Source organism: Ursus maritimus, unplaced genomic scaffold (assembly GCF_017311325.1).
Source record: "Ursus maritimus isolate PB19 unplaced genomic scaffold, ASM1731132v1 scaffold_4, whole genome shotgun sequence".
Lineage (NCBI taxonomy): Eukaryota > Metazoa > Chordata > Mammalia > Carnivora > Ursidae > Ursus > Ursus maritimus.
The window spans coordinates 77,150,093-77,171,640 of record NW_024426552.1 but is presented as its reverse complement, the minus strand read 5'-3'; the positions used below and the strand labels follow the sequence as shown (position 1 = coordinate 77,171,640).

The 21,548-nt window shown below is 42.2% G+C and overlaps 1 protein-coding gene across 3 annotated transcripts in view; it reads left to right on the top strand.

The window, feature by feature from the left end:
* The window catches only part of KNG1 (kininogen 1), a 31,340-nt gene extending 20,464 nt beyond the window's left edge, over positions 1-10,876 (top strand). For 2 of the 3 annotated variants that reach the window (XM_008705205.2, XM_008705204.2), the window contains 5 exons: positions 943-1,112; positions 6,637-6,744; positions 6,860-6,946; positions 8,415-8,492; positions 10,416-10,876. In XM_008705205.2, the coding sequence (XP_008703427.2) occupies positions 943-1,112; positions 6,637-6,744; positions 6,860-6,946; positions 8,415-8,492; positions 10,416-10,496 (524 nt within the window). In that variant the 3' untranslated portion in view covers positions 10,497-10,876. Of the gene's footprint in view, positions 1-942; positions 1,113-6,636; positions 6,745-6,859; positions 6,947-8,414; positions 9,328-10,415 lie in introns of those variants that run through there. The other variant, XM_008705203.2, reaches the window with a different exon arrangement.
* Positions 10,877-21,548: the final 10,672 nt, after the last annotated feature.

Sequence of the window (21,548 nt, the reverse complement as noted above, 5' to 3'; positions counted from 1 at the left end):
GGATTCCCTAATTTCTCTTTCTTCAGTCTCATTATTCGTGTATAGAAATGCAACTGATTTCTGAGCATTGATTTTGTATCCTGCCACATTACTGAATTGCTCTATAACTTCTAATAGTTTGGGAGTGGATTCTTTTGGGTTTTCCATATAGAGTATCATGTCATCTGCGAAGAGAGACATTTTGACTTCTTCTTTGCCGATTTGAATACCTTTGATCCCTTTTTGTTGTCTGATTGCTGTTGCAAGGACTTCTAGTACTATGTTGAATAATAGTGGCGAGAGTGGGCATCCTTGTCGTGTTCCTGATCTTAAGGGAAAGGCTTCCAGCTTTTCCCCATTGAGAATGATATTTGCTGTAGGCTTTTCATAGATGGTTTTTATGAGATTGAGGAATGTACCCTCTATCCCTACACTCTGAAGGGTTTTAATCAGGAAAGGATGCTGTATTTTGTCAAATGCTTTTTCTGCATCTATTGAGAGAATCATATGATTTTTGGCTTTTTCCTTCTGGATAAAATCTAAGACGCCAATTGATTTGCGAATGTTGAACCACCCTTGCATCCCAGGGATGAATCCCACTTGGTCATGATGGATAATCCTTTTAATGTACTGTTGGATTCTATTAGCCAGGATCTTGTTGAGAATTTTGGTGTCCATATTCATTAGGGAAATCGGTCTGTAATTCTCCTTTTTGATGGGGTCTTTGCCTGGTTTGGGGATCAAGGTAATGATTCAATGTTTTCCTAAACACACTTGGCTCTAAGAGAAAAAGAGGGGAGACCGTAAGGTGAAGGTCAGACAGACAACCTCTACACACTCACTACTCAGCCTCAGGCTGTCAGGTGGCCCTCTGAAAATGGATGCCAGATCACATGCAGGAGAGCTCCTGGGCTAGACTTTTCCTTCCGCTGCACATGCTAACTTAAAACCTGTTTCTTTCAGCGGAGGATTTTGTACAACCTTCCAAGATTTGCTCTGACTGCCCCAAAGATATACCTGTCAACAGCCCAGAGCTGGAGGTGGCTCTGAATCATTCCATTGCAAAGCTTAATGCAGAGAATAATGGAACTTTCTATTTCAAGATTGACAGTGTGAAAAGTGCAACAGTACAGGTCTGTAAATTATGCTACAAAAATAGTGGTATTATAGCCTATGTGTGACTTGCTGACCAATCTTGCCATTGTCCTTGGCTCTGCATTGGGAACCAGCATACCCAGGGAATGGGATTTGGGAAATTTGAATTTCACGTGCCAACCTCGCTGCATTCTTTGTGTGTGATCTTGGAAAAGTCATTTAGAACATGTTCTCCATTTTCTATCTGTAAAGGATAGGGGTGTGGATCAAATAAGAACATATATGCCAATCACTTTTCAAACTCCAAAGTGCCCTGTAAATACTAGCAACTAGCATATAATTGACAAAATTCAGTGCTAGGAAAAGCAAGACTTACTCTCCGCCTTTCTAGACTCATTTTCATTGTAGCATCACTTAGTGCCTTGCGCTTGGCCCCTTCGGTCTGTCATTGTCCACATTCTTCACTCTCACCCGCATGTCCTTTCTCCCCTGCCTTGGGTACCCTTCCCTCCTACAGATGTACCCTCTGGGGATTCAGCTCTCTTGCCATGCCCTGTCGATAGAAGCTAAGGAGTGTCCCACTCCGGGGGTCCGGAGACCCAGCTCTACCACAACACCACCACTGTCCTAGGTGACCCTGGAGTCACTCAGACTCACTCAGCTCTTGTAGCCCCAACTGAGAAATGAGCGGTTGGATGCATAGAGCCCAAATTCCTTCCACGCCAGCAGCCTATAACCAATGTATTCATGGACAGAGTTCCAGGATAGGCCTCAAAACCGGCTTCCCTAAATACAAGCCAAAGAAGAGCAATCAAAACAGAACCAAACTGTGACCACAAACCAACATGGTCTTTATAATCTGGCGAAAGAAATATCACTAAAAAAATTCATACTTTTGGCTCAGTACTGAATTTCTAGAAATAATAAACTAGAAGGAGACTTTACATACAGTGATCTTCATTGCAGCTTCAACTATAAAACCACCCTCCAAAAGGTCAGCCGTCAAAATGATCTGTAACCTAGAAATGATTCGATCTGCCTGGCATTCCCCGACAATGGCTATTAAGCAGCAATTTGAAAGCATCTTCGTGAAGCGCTCTTGGAGCGGGCAATGACTCATGTTAAAATATGCTGGGGAAAACAAGAGGCCGTAAAGCTGAACATACATTCTGTCCTCACTTGTGTTATTAAAAAGCACAGAAGCCAATACTGAACAGAAACAAACACCTCCAACTAGTCACAACGGTGTTTTGTGTTCATCTTTCCAATTTCCTGTTCTAGTCATATGACTGGAAGAAAACCTCTAAACAAACAGGATTAAATCAAACCTGACCCTTTGACCCCTAGTCAGGGGCTTACTGCTGTCCCCGAGACTGGCGCCCTGTCCCTGGTCTCACCGGCATGTGACCAGCATGGGTTCCCTCCAGGTACACGCGAATCCATGCTACTCAGGTTTGTCCGCTCTTCTTGGCGCTTCACCTCCCTGCTTTCCTCGGACCGTCCCTGGTTCTTAACGATGCAGGAGTAGTGCAGTACCTTGCCATTTACTGCAGGGCTGAGACTTGCTGTCAGGAGGAGAACCACTCATGCCCCAGCATGAATATCTAGTCTTCTTGGTAGTTCGAGTTCTCTCTGCAAAGGAGCTCATCAGCTCTCTAGCGTGAATGCGTCTTTGCTTGCGCTAAGGGTGCCAGGAAAGCACAGTACATACTACTGGGAATGGAAGGCAACTGACATCCCTCCCATTGCCAGATCGATCTGGAATATTGTGAAGATTTCAATCTTACCTTTAAGAGATGGATCTTTACTGATGCTTGTGTTTCAAGAGAGAGCAACTAGACTGCTCGGACACAGATATTCAAGGCAGCCTTGGTGGAAGCAGCCCCTTTACTACAACTCAATTTATCACGATGAATTTGCAAAAAGCCAACCTCCAAATGACCAATCTACCAAATTGCTGAAGATTCCTTTTGCAGTTTTAGTCTTGCCTTGGCTTTGCATGTTTCGTCCTGGGTGGATGCGTATCTATTTCAAGCTGGTTTCATAGTTCAGAAACCAAGAACTTCTCAAATCCTCCATTTTTTGCATGTGAGTGGTTGCGATTTCTGTCACATGCCCCTTATTTTGCCCGCCCCTGCTGCTGCTGTCCCCCCTTCCGTCAGCGGTCCTCCCTGCCTCTGCTCACATGAATATACTTCAGGGATCTGTGCGTGCACATTCAGAGCTTCTCCTCTGACAAAATCTTGGAAATGTCAAGGAATGTGTCTATGTCCAAGGCTTAATGCAAATGGCCAGATTACAAAATTATTTGCAGTTATGCCAATTTACATTCACACCAACTGGATATAAGACACTGATTGATGGTCTCGAATTTTATTCCTACCAGCAGTGATCGAGGCTGCATGTTCCCCACACCTGGCCAACAGCAGGCAGCGTCACTGGCTTCCGTTTTTGCCAACATGGAAGACTAAAAACACTGTTGCATTACTTTTTTGATGTGCATATCCTTGGTTATTAATGAAGTAAACTTTTTTCCAGCATAAATGATCATTTTAACTTCTTTCTTGAAATACCTGTTCATGTCCTTTGCACATTTGTTTTGCCATTGGACTTCTTATTAATCCTACATCATATTTTTCCCAAATTGCCCTGCTACTTTGCTTACTGTGATTTTGAGAATCAGTTTTCATTTTTGTCTAGTCAAATTTAGACATTTTCTCCTTCCTTTAGGTTTCCTTCCTCTGCTCTTCACCTAAGGAAGGCCTTCCTCATCCTGAGATCGGATGAATATTTACATCTGTCTAGCTCATTAATTTTAATTTTTGAACACCATTAGAACTTATATGGGTATATAGAGTTCTCCATTTTAAAAACAAAACTTGGACAGGATAGATTTCATCAGGGAAGACTTCTGATAACAACGACACTCGATGATGTTGGTGATATATGGATGTGACCTTGAGGCCCTCTAACAGAAGATGGTATGAGGTCTCCTTCATTCCTCCCCTCTGGACCCTGAATACAGCTAAGCCACATTGATCAACTCTAAGGCCAAAAAATTGGATTAAATTATACCCTGAAATGAGCAAGAAAATTTATGATCATTGAAGTATAGATGCTAAAACCCTCTTAGAAACTTCCATCCTACTTACACATACACTTGGAGTTTTAAAAGTTAATTATTATATTGCTTTTAAAATTTTAGCCATGCTTACCCAGCAAGACAATGCCAAGAAAGAGGGAGGAAGAGCTTAGTTCTTCCTACAACTCTGCTTTCCTTGCCTGCTTCCAATCATGCTTTCCCCATGTTTTTACAAAGTATAAAGAGATAGGGAAGACTGTTAAGGTTTGCTTTTACAAAAATGTGATTGTACTATCACCCTATAACTTCAGTTTTTCAATAATGCTCATCCTTCTAGGTCAATAGTTATGCATGATATATTCTCTTGACTGCTATGTATTCTCTCTCTCTCTCTCTCTCTCTCTCTCTCTCTCACACACACACACACACACACACACACACACACAGAGTCTACTTAGACTACCATAGCAAAATATCAAAGATTGGGTGATTTAAATGACAGGAATTGGTTTCTCACAGTGCTAAAGGCTTAGAAGTCTAAAAGCCAACCAGTTCAGTTCCCTGGTGAGGGCTCTCTTCCTGGCTTGCAGATGGCCACCCTCTTGCTGTGTCTTCAACTTCAGAGAAAGAGTGAGCTCTGGTCTTATAAGACCCTTCTAAAGACACTTCTTATAAGGATACTAATCCTGTTATGAAGGCACTACCCACATGACCTCATCTAAGTCTAATTGCCTCCCAAAGGCTCCACCTTCCAACACCATCACATTGGAGGTTAGAGCTTTAATATGAGTTTGGTGGTGGACATATTCAGTCCATGACACACACACACTTAAATCCTAGAATTAAATACCTAATAACTTGGTCTAGAAACCACATCAACTTTTTAACACATAATTTAAAAACATTTTTGTCAAGTGTATTCTTCAGTGTATAAAAAATATAAGATGGCATTCTTAAAATACTTAAAAAGCCATGCCTGGGATTTTGTTGAAGTCAGAGTAGTTTAAAAATGAGTTTAGGGACGCCTGGGTGGCTCAGTCGTTAAGCGTCTGCCTTCGGCCCACGGCGTGATCCCAGTGTTCTGGGATCGAGTCCCACATCAGGCTCCCTGCTCTGCTGGGAGCCTGCTTCTTCCTCTCCCACTCCCTCTGCTTGTGTTCCCTCTCTCACTGGCTGTCTCTCTCTGTCAAATAAATAAATAAAATCTTTAATTAAAAAAAAAAGTTGGCTTCTCAACCAACTGAGCCACCCCCCCCAAAAAAAACAACAACAAACAAAAACAAAAAAAATGAGTTTAATTTCTTAAATAAATAAATGAGGTGTGCCTCTTCCAGACCAAAAAAAAAAAAAAAATTGAGTCACAAATTGCTTAATGGAAGACAGCATTGTATAATGATTAAAACTCTTGCTAGAGATTAAAAAATATTTTTTTAAATGTTAGCCAGCATATAGTACATCAGAAGTTTTTGATGTAGTGCTCAACGATTCATTAGTTGCATATAACACCCAGTGCTCATCACATCACGTGCCCTCCTTAATACCCATCACCAGGTTGCCCCATCCTCCCACCCCTCCCTTCTGTAATCCTCAGTTTGTTTCCCGGAGTCCAGAGTCTCTCATGGTTTGTCTCCCTCTCTGATTTCTTTCCACTCAGTTTTCCCTTCCTTCCCCTGTGGTCCTCCACACTATTCCTTATGTTCCACATATGAGTGAAACTTTATGATAAAAAGCTTTTGCACAGCAAAGGAAATAGTCAACCAAACTAAGAGGTAATCCATGGAATGGGAAAAGATATTTCAAATGACATTTTGGATAAAGGGCTGGTATCCAAGATCTATAAAGAACTGATCAAACTTAACACCCAAAAAACAAATAATCCAGTCAAGAAATGGGCAGAAGACATGAACAGACATTTCCCCAAAGACCTACAAATGGCTAACAGACACATGAAAAAATGTTCAACATCACTAGTCATCAGGGAAATACAAATCAAAACATATTCTTAATATAAAAAAGAGAAGCAAGCTCAAAAATCCAAATAATTTTTCTAATCACATAATTTCTATAGTGGTACCAGCTCAGTATTTCTCTGATGGTAGGATGATAAGGCATTTCAAAGAAAATATTTAAGTTTTTCTTCCTACTTTTCTTAGATTCTGTTACAACTTGAGCCTTTGAATTATTTGTGAATTTTGCAGCTGTTAATCAATAAAACTCAGGAAAATATAAAAATAGAAATTATGGCTTGCTTCCCCCCCACTTAGAAAAGGAAACAAGACCAGTCATTAGCCAAATATTTTTCACATGCATACAAATTGAAAGTTTTGTTGTCAAACATTTGTACTTTTCTTTATAACTCTCATTTGTTCAGTATATAATTAAAATGTCAATATTCTCCCCCAAAAGTTCTTAGGGTGAAAACATATGATTTATTATACAGTATTAATTAAGCTCCTACTTTGTGCTAATTAATTATCCAGATGGTGGCTGGAAAGAAATTTTCTATTGCGTTCATAGCCAGGGAAACCACGTGTTCCAAGGAAAGCAACGAAGAGTTGACAGAAAGTTGCCAGATCAATAAATACGGAGTGAGTAGTACTGCAACTGTACTTGTTCCCAGGAAATCATTCTGATGATTTATACTTGTTTAAGCATCTCATGAATAACACTGTTCTCTCTTTTGGCTTCTGTTTTCATGGGTAGCACACCCTAGAATGTAAAGCTGAAGTTTTTGTGATACGCTGGGAGGAAAAAATCTACCCTACTGTCAACTGTCAGCCACTGAAAAAGGTATGATTCTAATTACAGTCGGCTTGGGTCAATTTTGCTCATTATGAAAAGTCATATTTGGGGGTTGAAAATGAACCATTATTTAAATGAATTGGGAGACTATCTTTTTGAAGTAGGGGAGAATGCTCACATTTCTGTGCTGACCTCTTTATGGCTAGACATGAGAGCAGCAGTCCTCGTAATTACTTGCCACGCCTTGTCAGCGTCCCATTGGCAGGGGGCCCTCTCTTGGCAAAGTGCAGGCCCTGCTGCGGAGGCCCCTGCTAGCTGTGCACCTGCGAGGGGTGCCCGAGGCGAGGCCCCGCTCTCCCATGCCCACTGCTTACAGCCGAGGAGCTCAGGGGAAATGCAGATCTCAGCCTCCGCTCTTCATCTATTGATTCAAAAGCTGCATTTTTAACATGATTGCTGGGGGGGGGAGGTGCGGGTGGGGGGGGGTTCATACCGATGTTCAAGTCCAGGAAGCGTTAGTTTGCATCATTTTTTTTTTTAATTTTTAAAAGATCCCTGGGAGGTAAGTAAGACGTTTCCCATTGTCAAGGATGACATACTAAAAATTACAAAGGTGCTGAGGTCCTAGGGTGAATAATAACATTACCAAGTGCATTCTCTGTCCCAGGCACTGTACTATCTTCACACATATTTCCCTCCTGATGCCTCTACGAGGCAGGTGCTGTTATTATCCTATTTACAGATGAGAGGAGTGCAGCCAGTGATGTTCGGATTCAAATCTAGATCAAATCAGAGCCCACCCTATTCAGTATGATGCTGATTCCTAGTTGGGTCTGACTTATTTCACTCCCCAAACCATGCTCTTTGTACCACCAAACACTGCCGCTGACCATCACATTTTCACAGGCAGTGAAAGTGTAGTTGTAAATAACCCACGAGACTGTATCTTCAGTGCGATTTGCCTCCTCTTAGTTTTTTCTGATTTAGGTTTTTGCCATGTGTCAGTATGTACATAGTCTAACAGAAACATTACACAAAGACTGCATTTCAAGCTGGTGAACATTCCTAATGTGTTTCAATCCAACAAAGTAGTTGTGGATATACGCTCCCTAGATATTCAGCTCAGAAAGCCACTTAGTGCCTTTTAGGGTAAAAACGGTAATTGTGCTAATAGAAACAGTATCAATGAATATATAATATGTCGTGGTTTTATATAACCATAGGCTTAGAAGGTCCTCTAAAGATTATGTAGGACCACCACCCAATTTTTCCCAATGAAAGAAAAACTCCAGTTTAGAGTATTAAGAACAATAATCAATGCCCACAAATTATAAAATCAATCAAAAGAGGAAAAAAATTCATTATCATCCTCTCTGGAATATTAATATAATATTTAAAGTCTGGTAGATTTGCCCCATTGTAAACCAAGATAGCATTGCCAAGACTCAGTCCCTTCTTTCTTCATTGATAGTGTGGTTTTCGCGGTAATGCATTCGTTTTAATGTTTCCTGTTTAGATCATCTTGATGAAACGGCCTCCAGGTTTTTCACCTTTCCGATCAGTACCCTTGGAGAAGACAGAAGAAGGAACAACTGTAAGTTCACCCCACATTTCCATGGCACCTGTACCAGATGAAGAGCGGGATTCAGGAAAAGAACAAGGACCCACTCGTGGGCATGGATGGGGCCATGAAAAGCAAATAAAACATGGCTTTGGCCATGGCCATAAACCTGAGCATGACCAGGGCCGTGGGTACCACGGGGGACGTGGCCTTGGCCATGGATATCAAAAGCAACATGGCCTTGGACATGGACATCAAAGGGAACATGGCCTAGCCCATGGACATATACGTGAGCATGGCCAAGGCCATGGAAAATATAAAAATAAAAGAAAAGACAATGGAAAGCCCAATGATTGGAAAACAGAGCATTTGGCAAGTTCTCCTGAAGAAAGTACTACCTCTTCTGCACAGACACAAGAGAAGACAGAAGGGCCAACACCCCTCCTGTCCCTAGCCCAGCCAGGTATAGCGGTTACCGTGCCTGACTTTCAGGACCCAGATCTCATTGCAGCCGTGATGCCTAACCCATCAGCTCCCAAAGAGAGTGATGATGATTGGATCCCTGACATCCAGATAGAGCCAAATAGCCTTTCATTTAACCTGATACCTGACTTTCCAGAAAAAACCTCCCCCAAATGTCCCGGACGCCCCTGGAAGCCAGTTAATGGAATGAATCCAGCTGTGGAAGTGAAAGAATTTCCTGATTTCGATCTCACTGATGCTTTGTATTAATTTATGCCTCCATAAGTCTTTCTTTAACATTTCATCATTCCTTCTCCCCGTTGTCTAAATATCCTGATATAACGCATCAAAAGCCCTAAAGCTTCAGAATGGCCTAGAGAGAAGGGGTGAGACTCCCGATGGGGACACCGTCAATCTCTAGGGATGACTTAAAACTGTGCAGAGCCCTAAATCCCCTCTGGGTCTTCCTCACAGGTTTTTTTAACTAGCACAGAAAATGGACAAACTCATGGGCCTTGGCCTACTGCAATTTGCTTTTCTGATAACAAATGTGTACCTTAAAATGTATGTCATCGACTTTCATACAAAGATTCTTGATATTCTGAATAAACTGTGGCATGTGGTCCCTGAATACATGTGAAAATAAGGGAAGTTAAAAGACCGAATGCTGAATTTCTTAATGGGAAAAGAAATAATAATAAAACCTCCAGAGGTTAAAGAGGGACAACAAGCAAGACAGACCGACCCAAGAGCGGACAGGGGGAAGTAAATTAACTGACTTTTGGTTTCAGAATGACTAGTATATCAAATAGTTACTCCCACTTGACAAAGCTGTCCTGATAATTCTCTTTCTGGGTGAGAGGGTTTCTTGTAAGTCAATCATTTCCGTTTACCCATAAGTACCCTTTGCAACAAGGCTTTCAAATAGGAGTTTTCTGTTTGTTCTCTTGTTGCCCACGCTACATTGAGCTCCCAGCAACTCTGAGTTTACTAATAAGGATGGAAAGCAGAGGAAGTAATGTAGAGGCAGTTTTGCCAAGGAACACATTTTTTAAATAATTGACAAGGGAATATCATGAGATGTGATGCAAATTTCATTTGGAAATTTTATGAGGAAATTCCTCTTGAGCCTCACTTTATGATCATATCATCTTTTTGCTAGGACATGGAAGAGCATTGATTTTTGCCAAAGAAAATAATTGCCTTATAACATGAGGGAGGCGTGTATTTTACAACCCTTGCTGTGCTTTTGCCTAGGGAAACAAGATAGGGCTTTAAACAGCTACACTTACCTGTGGATGAATGTGTCACTGCTACCCCAGTTGATGGGATGCATTTGAACTTCTGAGTGTTTATTTCATTTCAAATATTATCTGTACTTTTAAATAAAGAACCAATGATGTCAGGAAGAAGTCTCCTCTTGTCAAATGGTTGCTTCACTCTTCTTTGATTGAATGAGAACCACAGAGTAACAGAGTTTTACTATACTTACAGAGGCACCTAAGGCCCTGCGAGTACAAGGGCCGACCTCAGGAGGCAGGGGCAGAGCCAACATCTGAGAGCGAGGTCTCTTGACCAGTGGACAGAATCTTCACGCCTGGTACAGTAGCCCCAACAACCTCTATCATCAGCCCTTCATGGAAGGACAAGAAGATGGGATAAAAGTTAGAGAAGAATGCCATTCTACTCTTCTGTTGCTGGGTGAAATAAAGTTCAGTCTTGATGCTCTCATTCCTGGTGAATTCATGGTGGTCTTTTGGCCACACCCATCCTACGGCAAAGTCCAATAGATCAGAGAGCCGGTGCTATGGCTCTGTCATGGAAACTCATAGCCCAGCTCTGGAGTACTCTTGCTAACCAAGGAAGGAGTCCCGTAGGTGAGGCTACCTTCCCACCAACACTTCATCATGGGTGCTAAATTAATGGTCAGTGGGTCATGTTTCAACCAGCAATCTAAGGACTCTCCACCTTCCCTTCTCCCTCCCCCTGATTCCCAGCCTAAACTGAAGAGTAATTTGTCTTATTCTTGTTTTATTTTTTTATGATCTAGATAATTACCAAAAAGAAAAAAAAATCTTGTGTTAATGGGATGTCTACCAAATTCTCATTATTAGAAAATAACCACAAAAAAGTTTTAAAAGAATTTTTAAATTATCCGTCTGATCTGAGTAAAGGAGTTAATAGAAATCCAGTAGAAGAAAAAGTGACAGGGATTTCTAATTTCCTGTAGTAAAACACACATACTGAATGCCTATGATAGCCATTTACTGTGCTGGACAATTTCCTTTTGGTGTGTGACTTAATCCTCACAACCACTCAGAGGTCCCCATGATCACCTTTCTTTTACAATGAGGAAACTGTAGCTCTCAGTGCCCTGCCCAGGGTCACACAATTAATGTGACAGGGCTGGAATTCAAACCTTTTGAACTGCACTATACCATATCATAGTGAGGCTTTGTTATCCAAGTTGTCATTATAAAAAAACACATCAAGATAATTTCGATTCCAAGATGATCATTATCTCAATCCAAAACCCTTATGAAATAGCTCATTGAGGCTGGTGCTGTCCTAGGTACTACTCAGGGTAATTGAGTCAGGTGCCGGATTGGCTCTTTTCCATTTGTTTAGGTCCTGAGAAGAAGAGAGATTTTAAAAGCCATAAATCCTTTCTTTCAAAGAACTTGCAATCACATTGGGCAGTCAAGACTAAAGCACATAGAACAGACATTTCATCCAAGCCACGGTCACTTGTGGAGCAGTGAATGAGCCTGACTAACTTGATAGGAAGATATGAAGAGGTGGAGGGACCAACGTGGAGAGAGAAAATGAAGCCCAGTTGGGAATTCATATCTGAATAGGCCACGGAGTGCCTTTCACATTTCTTGAGCTAAGATGTGCTGAAAGGGGCGCCCGGGTGGCTCTGTCGTTAAGCGTCTGCCTTCTGCTCAGGGCGCGATCCCAGCGTTCTGGGATCGAGCCCCACATCAGGCTCCTCTGCTGGGAGCCTGCTTCTTCCTCACCCACTCCCCCTGCTTGTGTTTTCTCTCTCGCTGGCTGTCTCTCTCTCTCTGCAAGTAAATAAATAAAATCTTTAAAAAAAAAAAAAGATGTGCTGAAAGAGTGTTTAAGACCCATTATTCGGAAGATTCTGGTGAGCACAGGTCAGAGTGAGACCAACTGCACTCAAGACAGTATCCCGGGCATCTCTGGTTCGTCACACCCTAATGGAAGAATGGCCACTTGGGCTGGCATGCAAAGCTACAGTTCGCACTTTACTCAACAACATGAAGTATTGCCACTTCGGACCTCTTTGAGATAAAATAATCTTGAGTTTCCTGTGACTCAGCACCCACCTTTTACTCTTTTTTAAATATTTGCACCCCTGAACCAAAGGCACACCCATATTTTCGACTTTGGCTCTAGAACCACACATTTCATCCCTTCCTGCTTCTCTTCAGCATGGGAATTTCCTCTTGCCCACTCCAACCGACATTCCTCACTTTGCCTCGGCCTGGCAGCTCAAGCAGGATGCCCTTCTTGCCTTTTTACCCCATCTTCCATTTCCTGCCCCTAAGTCTGGTTCCAAGAGACTTGAGGCTTGCTGGTCTCATCCCAGTACGACCTGCACCCAAGCTCCGCCCCCTCTGCTGCTGCTTTTTGCACTGGCCTTGTGGGAAAGGCCAGACCTCCCCAAGGCCCCTATGAGAAAATGCGAGAGGATCCAGCAGACATGATACCAACCCACTCTTTGAGGAGTCTCAGNNNCTTTCCCTATAATAAGTCCATCAGAAAGCAAAATATTCTCTCAACACCTTGCAGAAATGCTTTTGTTAAATTATTTCCTTCGGCCTTTATTTTACAAGAATCTCCATTTGAACACCATTCTGTCCTTTGGACAACTTTAACTGAAGATATTGCCCAATGCATTCACATCAGAGACAGTGCAGGAAGTGGTCAAGAATCAGATTCTACAGTTAGTCCAAAAGTTGCAGTTTACTTAATTCCTCAAGACCTCAGTTTCCTCATCTGAAATACTAGGTTGATAATATACTCACATCACAGATGTGTTGTTGAGACTTAAAACAGCTAATTCCTTCAACTGGCATAATGCTTAGCACTTGGCAAACAGTCAACAATGGGTAGCTATCAGGGACACCTGGCTGGCTCAGTCCTTGGAGTGACTCTTATCTCAAGGTCATGAGTTCGAGCCCCATGTTGGGTGTAGAGATTGCTATAAAAAATAAAGGGTAGCTATTATTTTATTATTAGGACGTACACAATATATTATTTTTAGAGTCTAACTTTGGGGGAAAATGTTTTGTCAGATAATGAGAGGTGTTGAACACAGCATATGTCCTTTTTTGCCTTTGCAGCCATACTCAGGATTCAAAGGCTGTAATCAGCAGATAGCAAGAGGCTGGTAATATCTACTTCTACGTGTCTAATCCCACAGGTTCTGAACCTTGGCTGCATATTAAAATCACCTAGGGAGCTCTAGACAGTATGAATCCGAATCTCCCAAGTATCATTATTTTTCATAAGTTCTCCATTGTTTGTAATGCAGCCAACAGTGAGAACAATTGATTTAGGCCCTCTCTGTTCTCTTTTTAATCTTAATTTTCTAGTTTTATGTTGTTCCACTTTATTAACTCTTTTAAATCTTTTTGAAAACAGGAGGGTTATGAGACTCACGAGGGTTGGATAGAAGGTCGGACAGATGACTGTAAGTATTACGTGTGCTAGGATGGTCACAATAAGGATGGAGAGTACTAGATGGGTATAAATGACATTTCAAAGACTTGCAAACATTTGAAGAATGACGGACAGGAATAAATCAAAATTGACAAAGTTTTCCGGTCTAGTGTGCCTAAGGGAATGGATTGACGCAAGCAAGGAGATGGGGAGCTGGTCTGTGCTTTCCAGTGACTCCCGAAGAGACTGATCCAACATGCACATCATTTCAGATATTTCAATCGCTGAATGAACATAGGAAATCAATGTGCAAGTGGAGTATACACCCGTCCTCTGTCTCACCGCATTACGTCATTTACTCTGCTATCTACGGCCCCCTGCATATACACAGGGGAACGTCATTAGCTACTCCTGGACTAAGCTTATGGAAACTGTAATCATAGGACTCCTTCTAGCAAAAAGAACAGAAAGGGAAGAAATTACTCTCTGAAAGTAATCTTAACTTCCGTTTCTACTAGTGAATCAGAAGCCCAGATCTAGCAAAAGACCTTTGTTACAACAGCTTTCCTGTCTTTCGTCTCCTTTATCTGGCATGTGGAGGTTGTATCATATTGAGTGGGTGGAAATCATACTCTTTTATCATGACTGTTAAAAATAATGAAATAAGGGCAGCTGGGTGGCTCAGTCGGTTAAATGTCTGACTCTTGGTTTCGGCTCAGGTCATGATGTCAGGGTCTTGGGATCGAGCCCCACATCGGGCTCTGTGCTGAGCAGGGAGTCTGCTTGAGGATTCTCTCTCTCCCTCTGCCCTCCCCCTGCATGCACTCTCTCTCTCAAATAAATAATTTTTAAAAAATAGATGAAATAAATACACTTATGATGAGCACTGAGTAATGTAGAGAACTGTTGAATCACTGTACACCTGAAACCAATATAACACTGTATGTTAACTATACCAGGGTTACAATTTAAAAACTTAATAAAAAATAAAATTAAAAGCCAAGATCCTGCCACTCCCACACTTACAGCTTTGCAGCAGTTTTAGTTCACTGAGAATAATACTAAAACCCCGTATGGTCGTCTGCAAGAACCCCCGTAACGACCTCTTACTCATCTCTCCATCCTTGTCCCCAGCCACTCCCTTCTTTGTTCACAGTGTTTGAGTCACAAAGGTCTTCCAACAATCTCCGAATATGACAAGCTCTTTCACACCGTAGGTCCTTTGTACTTCCTGTCCCTTCTTGCTGAATGTGTTTCCCCTGGCTTGAAGCAAGACAGCTTCCCTCTCATTCTTGAAGTCTTAGTTATCATTTCAGAGAGATTTTTCTCTGACAATCCCATTCACCACCCCCCACAGTTACTTTGTTTTTAAACACAACACTGCATACTATTTTTTCCTTCAGAGCCTATGTAACTATCTGTTATTATTCTTTATTTCGTGTAACTGTTAGTATTTGATTGATCTCATTTTTCAAAAATTTTGAATGGCTATCACGTTGTTTTATTCTAGGTTCTAAGGGGATAGCAATGCATGTGCTCATGAGTCTTATTTTCTAGGGGGAGAGATGGGAAATACAGCAGCATAAGAGAATATACAGTGGGGAGAAGTTTTGACGGCGACCAGGATGGGATTTTCTGAAGAAAAGATACTTAAGCTTAGACTTAACTGACATAAAGAAAAGGTTTGGAAGCTATGAAGGAAAAGAACCCCCTGCCATAGATTCAGAGTTTGGGTTCTGGACGTGTAATATGCCTACAAACACCAAGTGGAAACATCAGTAGGTGGGTGGGTATACAGGTGGTGCCTACTAGGAGATGTGGAGGACAGGTAGGTAGTTGAGTACAGAAGGAGCGTGGCCCCTGAAACTGAGTGTAACTTGCCCAAGATAATGTTCTAGGGCCAGGCAGGATTTTCAGGGAGAGATCAAGGTAAGGTTGGTTGGTTGGTGCAGAGACGGTAGAGAGCAACTGGCAAGCACATTTTGAGTTAATCAGTAACGTCCTTTGTGTTTTGACTTCAAGTCTCTGACTCTTATGGTTCTCACTAAATGGAACCGCACAGTTAATTGCCAAAACTGCCAAGGATAGAGAACAAGGAATTTTTATTCTGGTATTATGGGCTTTGCTTTCCTTCCAGAATGAGTCATGTCTTCTTGCTTTCATTCTTACACGTATATGACACTCCAGCCTCTGCGCTCAGCTTTATGCCAATCACGTGGTTTTTCCTTCAGACACTTGCCAGGCATTTAACGTGGGCCACTTTGGAAGGCACAGATATGGACAGTTTTTAAAATGTTTAGTACTCGAAACAGGTGACAATTATTAACTGACATTTGATAGCTAAGGTGATGGGGAGATAGAGATGAATGGTATTATTAAAGTTGAATGTTGGGGGGGACATGGATGAAACAGTAGTTCTTGGGGGGAAAAAATGTAAGTGCCAGCTTTTTAGGGAAGTACTATTTACGAGCTGAGTGATTTAGTACCACGTCAACTTGGCTAAGCAGGGATTATGTTTCTAGAAGCCCCTCCTTATATGGTTCTAGGTTAAAGTTGCTCCAAAGAGAAATCCGTGTGTGATGAAGAAGGTGGAGTGAGGTGGAGGCACTGCCCTCTGGCGCCATGGGGTACGATGCCGGAGTGAGGACACAGGGGTGCAGAAGGGCTCCAGCCTGTCCTCCTCCTCCCTACTGTGTGTGCAGCTCCCCCTCCCCACCTGCCTGCCGCTGGCCAGGCTGACCTACAGCCACACTAGGCCACCACAACAACAGCCTTCCTCGGATTTCTTCACTGACTCCCCGTCCCAGGCCCCCTGAGGTTGGGCGTGCTTGTCCAGATTTCCCTAAGAGCTCGGATTTGTCCAACAGCACAATACCCGAGGAAGCCTGATGAGTACCTTTTCTCTGACCCTCCCACTTCTTTTCCCTGGATCTTACTTCCCTACCCCTTCGACAACAGTGTAAAATCCAATCCCCGAGAGAAAACCCTTATACCATAAATCTCATGGTGGTTCTGCCTCCCTGATCAAACCTTGAGGGACGAACCAACCTTTTTTCTCCTATCATTTTGCATTAGGGGAACACATTCCATTGCTTTCAAATGCAGACCCAGGCCCAGCAACGCAGCTGCTTTTGAGCATCTCCTAAGACAATGAGTAAAGGCAGTTCCTGCTCTAAGGAGATCAGGTTAGTGGGGGACGCAGACCTACAGAAATAGAAATCAGTCAGCCTAAAGAGCACAGGCACAGGAAGAGGTGTGCCTAAGGGACGGCGGAACCAGAGAGAAGAGGCAAGTCTGAGGCTGTAAGCAAGCTGTGAGGCAAGGACCTGTCTCATCCAGCATCGTATCCTCAGGGCCAAGGCGCGGTGCCTTAACAGAAAATTAGAACATTTCCTGAGTTGAATTGAACTAAACTGAATTAATCTGTGTATGGCGCCGCATTAAGCCGCAGGAACGTGGCCCTGAACAACACAAGCACAGCTCATGCCTTTAGCCTACGATCTAACGCGGCCATTCGCAAGTGTTCGCATGCATCTGAAGCGCCTGGAAACTCGTTAAAACCCAGATTGCTGGGGCCCTTTTCCAGAGTTTCTCTTTCCATAGGTCTGCGGTGGGGACCTGGAGCTGAGTTTCTAGCAGGTTCCTGGGAGATACCGGTGCCGGTGGTCCAGGGACCATACTTGCAGAACTGCTATTCTCAGCCTGGCTCCACGTTAGAATCATTTGGACAAGTTTTAAAAAATACCTTCCCGAGACTATCATTCAGACCTATTAAATCATGTTTTAAGAGCTCTGCCGGTGATTTTAACCTGTAGGTCAGGGTTGAAACCACTGATCTGACAATAGTAGTAGTTACCGTTTATTACCTACTTGCTATGTGCTAACATCTGAAGATCCCATACACATTCTCACATCTATGAACCCATTTTACAGCTAAGAAAACTGAGGCTCAGAGATGTGAGACAAGCTGGCCCAGATCACAAATCAAGTGTCAGGAGGAGAGGCAGGATTGCACTCAGGTCTCCCTGAGCACAGAGTCCACGCTCATAGCCACCAATGATTGTGCCACAAAGAAACAGGGCACCTGACTTGAATGTTGAATGATGAGTGGAAGTTCTGGGGCAAAGGGGGAAGAGCATTTCAGAAAGAAACACTGATGTCGCGGCCGGAAGTCAGAGGCATTCTGGGAAGGATTTCTAGCTCAGTAGAAGGGCGGGTCAAGAGGACAGCTGTGGCCCATCCTCCTGAAGAGTCTAGAACCATGTGATGAAGCAATCTAGAACCTGAAGGACAAGAGGAGAAGGAGAAAGATATGGGCAATAATTTGCTCAGCGATGCCTAAAATATTTAGCAGATGCCTCTTTCCTGCATGTAGTCTCTCTATTTTGAACATCTGTTACTGCTCGGTTCAGAAACCTTACCCACCCCGAAACAACCTTATGCTCCATATATGTGCAAGTTAACTATGAATAAGTAAAAGCCAGGACATGTGACAGAAAAATGTAGGACTAGGATTGAGGCTCTTCATATATTCATATTGAAATGTTCATTTAAATGGTCAAATTCCCTATTAATGTTTCTCTCAGGGTCTTAGTATGTGTGCTTTTTTTTTTTAAGAACCACTTTTTTAAATGATTTTTTATTTTATTTTATTTTTATAGAGAGGGAGAGAGAACAAAGGGAGAAGGAGAGAGAGAATCTCATGCAGGCTCTGTGCCCAGCACGGATCCCACCACCCTGAGATCATGACCTGAGCTGAAATCAAGAGTTAGATACTCAACCAACTGAGCCCCCCAGGTACCCCCTGTTCTTTCTTTTTATATATTTTATAGTATATAATACTTTAATGTTTTGTGTGGGAAACTTAGAAAATACGGAATAATGTAAATCAGAAAATAAAAGCTATTGTCATCTCACCAGCTAAATGCAATACTGTGGAAATTTTGGTTATAACTTTCTAGAAATGTTTTCTCCAAATGTCTGTAGGTGTGTATATTCCAAAAAGGGACTCATGCTGTAAATGTAGTTAGTATATAAGCTCTATTTTTTTCCTCAGCATAAATCATGACCATTTTTTATGTTCTTAGATTTGATTCCCATAAATTCTTTCATAATTATAATAAATATATGAATACCTTTTAGAGATTGTTTTATTTTTGAGTAATCTTTACGCCTAACCCCAGTCTCTACTCACATCCCCAAGATCAAGAATCACATGCTTAACCCATTGAGCCAGCCAGGCACCCCAAATATATGAATACCTTTTTAGGGGTTTTGTTTTTTGTTTTTTAAAAAGGCTCCACACCCAGCATGGAGCCCATGCAAGACTTGAACTCAGGACCCTGAGACCTGAGCTGAAATCAAGAGTCAGAGGCTTAACTGACTGAGCCACCCAGGCCCCTCTATGGATACATTTTAATTGCGATACACTGCCAAAAAATTGCAGTGGCTAAGAAAATGCAGTAAGCATGGTACTCGTTGCTTTTATTGTACCGCCCTGTGCCTGATCGTACAAAAGGTGGACCATAAAATAGGTGGAGACCCATCGCTAGTAGCTGACTCAGAGGGAGGGCCAGCAGTCTTTACTTTTTGAATATGTGTTTCTACACTTGAGAGGTGATTCAGCTTACATCTCATTCCGGTGAGTGAGGATTCTTAGTGAGATTTCAACCTTGGTAGGAAGCAAATGCTCCCTCACTGGTAAAACGAGAAGTGGAATGAATGAGGGCGAGAGGCCAAGCTCCTTTTCCAAGGTTATCCTTCCTCCTTTACGGGGAACTGCTGCCCCCCAGAGGATAAATGCATAGGCGAAGGTCTTTCTAGGAAACTCAAGGCGCTGGGAGAAGGGCTTTCTCTTCTTCTCCCTTTTCTTTTCTTTTCTTTTCTTTTCTTTTCTTTTCTTTAAGATTTATTCATTTATTTGAGAGAGAGAGAGCGCGTGCACACGAGTGGGGGGAGGGGCAGAGGGAGAGAATCCTCGGTAGACTCCCCGCTAAGTACAGAGCCCCGCCTCGGGACTCTATCTCAGGACCCACGAGACCACCACCCATGAGATTATGACCCAGGAGCTCACGACTGAGCCTAAACCAAGAGCCCGTTGTCCAGCCAACTGAGCCACCAGGCATCCCACTTTCTTTTCGTAATGAATACATTTCCATCCTTTCTTTTCCTTGCTCTTACGGAGTTGCTGTACAATTTCCATTTGCCTGGGAGTTTACTAATTCCCTTTGTTATCTGGCTGTGCGTTTTGTTCCCATATGAAAGTTCTTACGTACCCAGGAGGATGTGGGGCTCACAAAGGGACGCCAGCCTTTCCGAAGGCTCTGTCAAGGAAAGCTTGCTGTTCCTGGAGGACGAGCGTGGATCTGCCACGAACACCAGAGAACAAGCGCTTCCCTTGGCAGAAGCTTCTGAATTATATAGGCTAACTTAGCCACGGAGGAAATGAAAAAATAAAGTCCGGTAAAATATCTCAAGTTTAATGGGGCTCCTACAGTTGGTTTCAAAAGACCGCTAAGGGGGCACCTGGGTGGCTCAGTTGGTTAAGCGGCTGCCTGCGTCTCAGGTCATGATCCTGGGGTCGTGGGATCGAGTCCCGCAGCGGGCTCCCTGCTGGAGCAGGGAGCCTGCTTCTCTCTCTGCCTCTGCCTCTCTCTGTCTCTCATGAGACCGCTTAGACTTTATATGAATCGAAAAGAAAGGATCATAAAGTCTCGGGAAAGGTGAGACATTAAGCCTGAAGAAAAAAATTCTCCAGGCTGGGAGAAAAGGCAAGTAAATGCTCTGCTGTCACCGCGTCTGTGGGTGACAAAATTACAATGCTTGGCTTGTAGAAAAGCGTCAAGTATGTTAAAGTCAGTCTTCAGCAGATAGCAACTTGAAAGGGATTTTCTTTTTCCCTAGGGACTTCCAAGTGGAAAAGTTTAGGTTTAGGTGAGAATTAATATATATCTGTTTAAAATAAAGTTAAAATATATAAATGACAATATTAAGATAACCAAAGTACTAATAAAAATTTAAACAGTATATCTAGTGTTTTCTCTTGTAAACATTCTCAAAAACATTTTTAGATGAGAAAAAGGAAAAATTAGCTTTCATTGAATGACCTGGTGTCCCTTTCAATTACAAAATAAAAAAACAGAGATAGACAAATTGACATCTCACCAACAATTTGCAGTTACAAAAAGGGAATGAAAAGACAAATGCAGGAGAGCCCTTTCATTTGTAAAATGAGTAATTATAAAGGCACCGCTTCCTATTGAAAAGACTAAGAAATCCTTTCAGAGGCCACGGTGTGAAGCAGTGGGGTAAGCGTCAGACTCCTGGTTTCAGCTCAGACTGTGATCTCCGGTCAGGCTCTGTGCGCCGGCACTCAGCAGGGAGTCTGCTTGATTCTCTCTTCCTCTTCCTCTAAAATAAATAAATAGATCTTTAAAAAAAATCCTTTAACCACGATTTATAGGGTTTTCATATTACTTTTAAAATATACGAATAAAAAGTAAATATAAGCCAAGTTTATGTGATAACTGCTCAAATTCTTTGATAAAACATTTTATATATTCTGGCTGTGAAAGATAGCTATATATTTTGTCCTGGTTTTGCCATTTGAGAAATGAAAATTCAAAAACATAATATGTAATTTCATGTGAGAAGTTTAGCATTTTAGAAAATGCTAAATTAAATGCAAGTTGCAAGATTCTAAACACTTGGCTTATAAAGTATTATTGCTTTACACTAATATTTTAAAGTATGTAAACGTGACTATGGGCATACAACTGGATTTAGTTTTTACTTGAATAACAGATATCGCTGGAAACCAGTCTTGCAAACCTCAGACAGCACTGCAACTTGGGAGAACCCACAGAGTTCTTCCATTTACCCTGATGTGGAAATTTAGAAGAGGTGAGATCTCTGTGATAAAAGTTGAAACCCAGT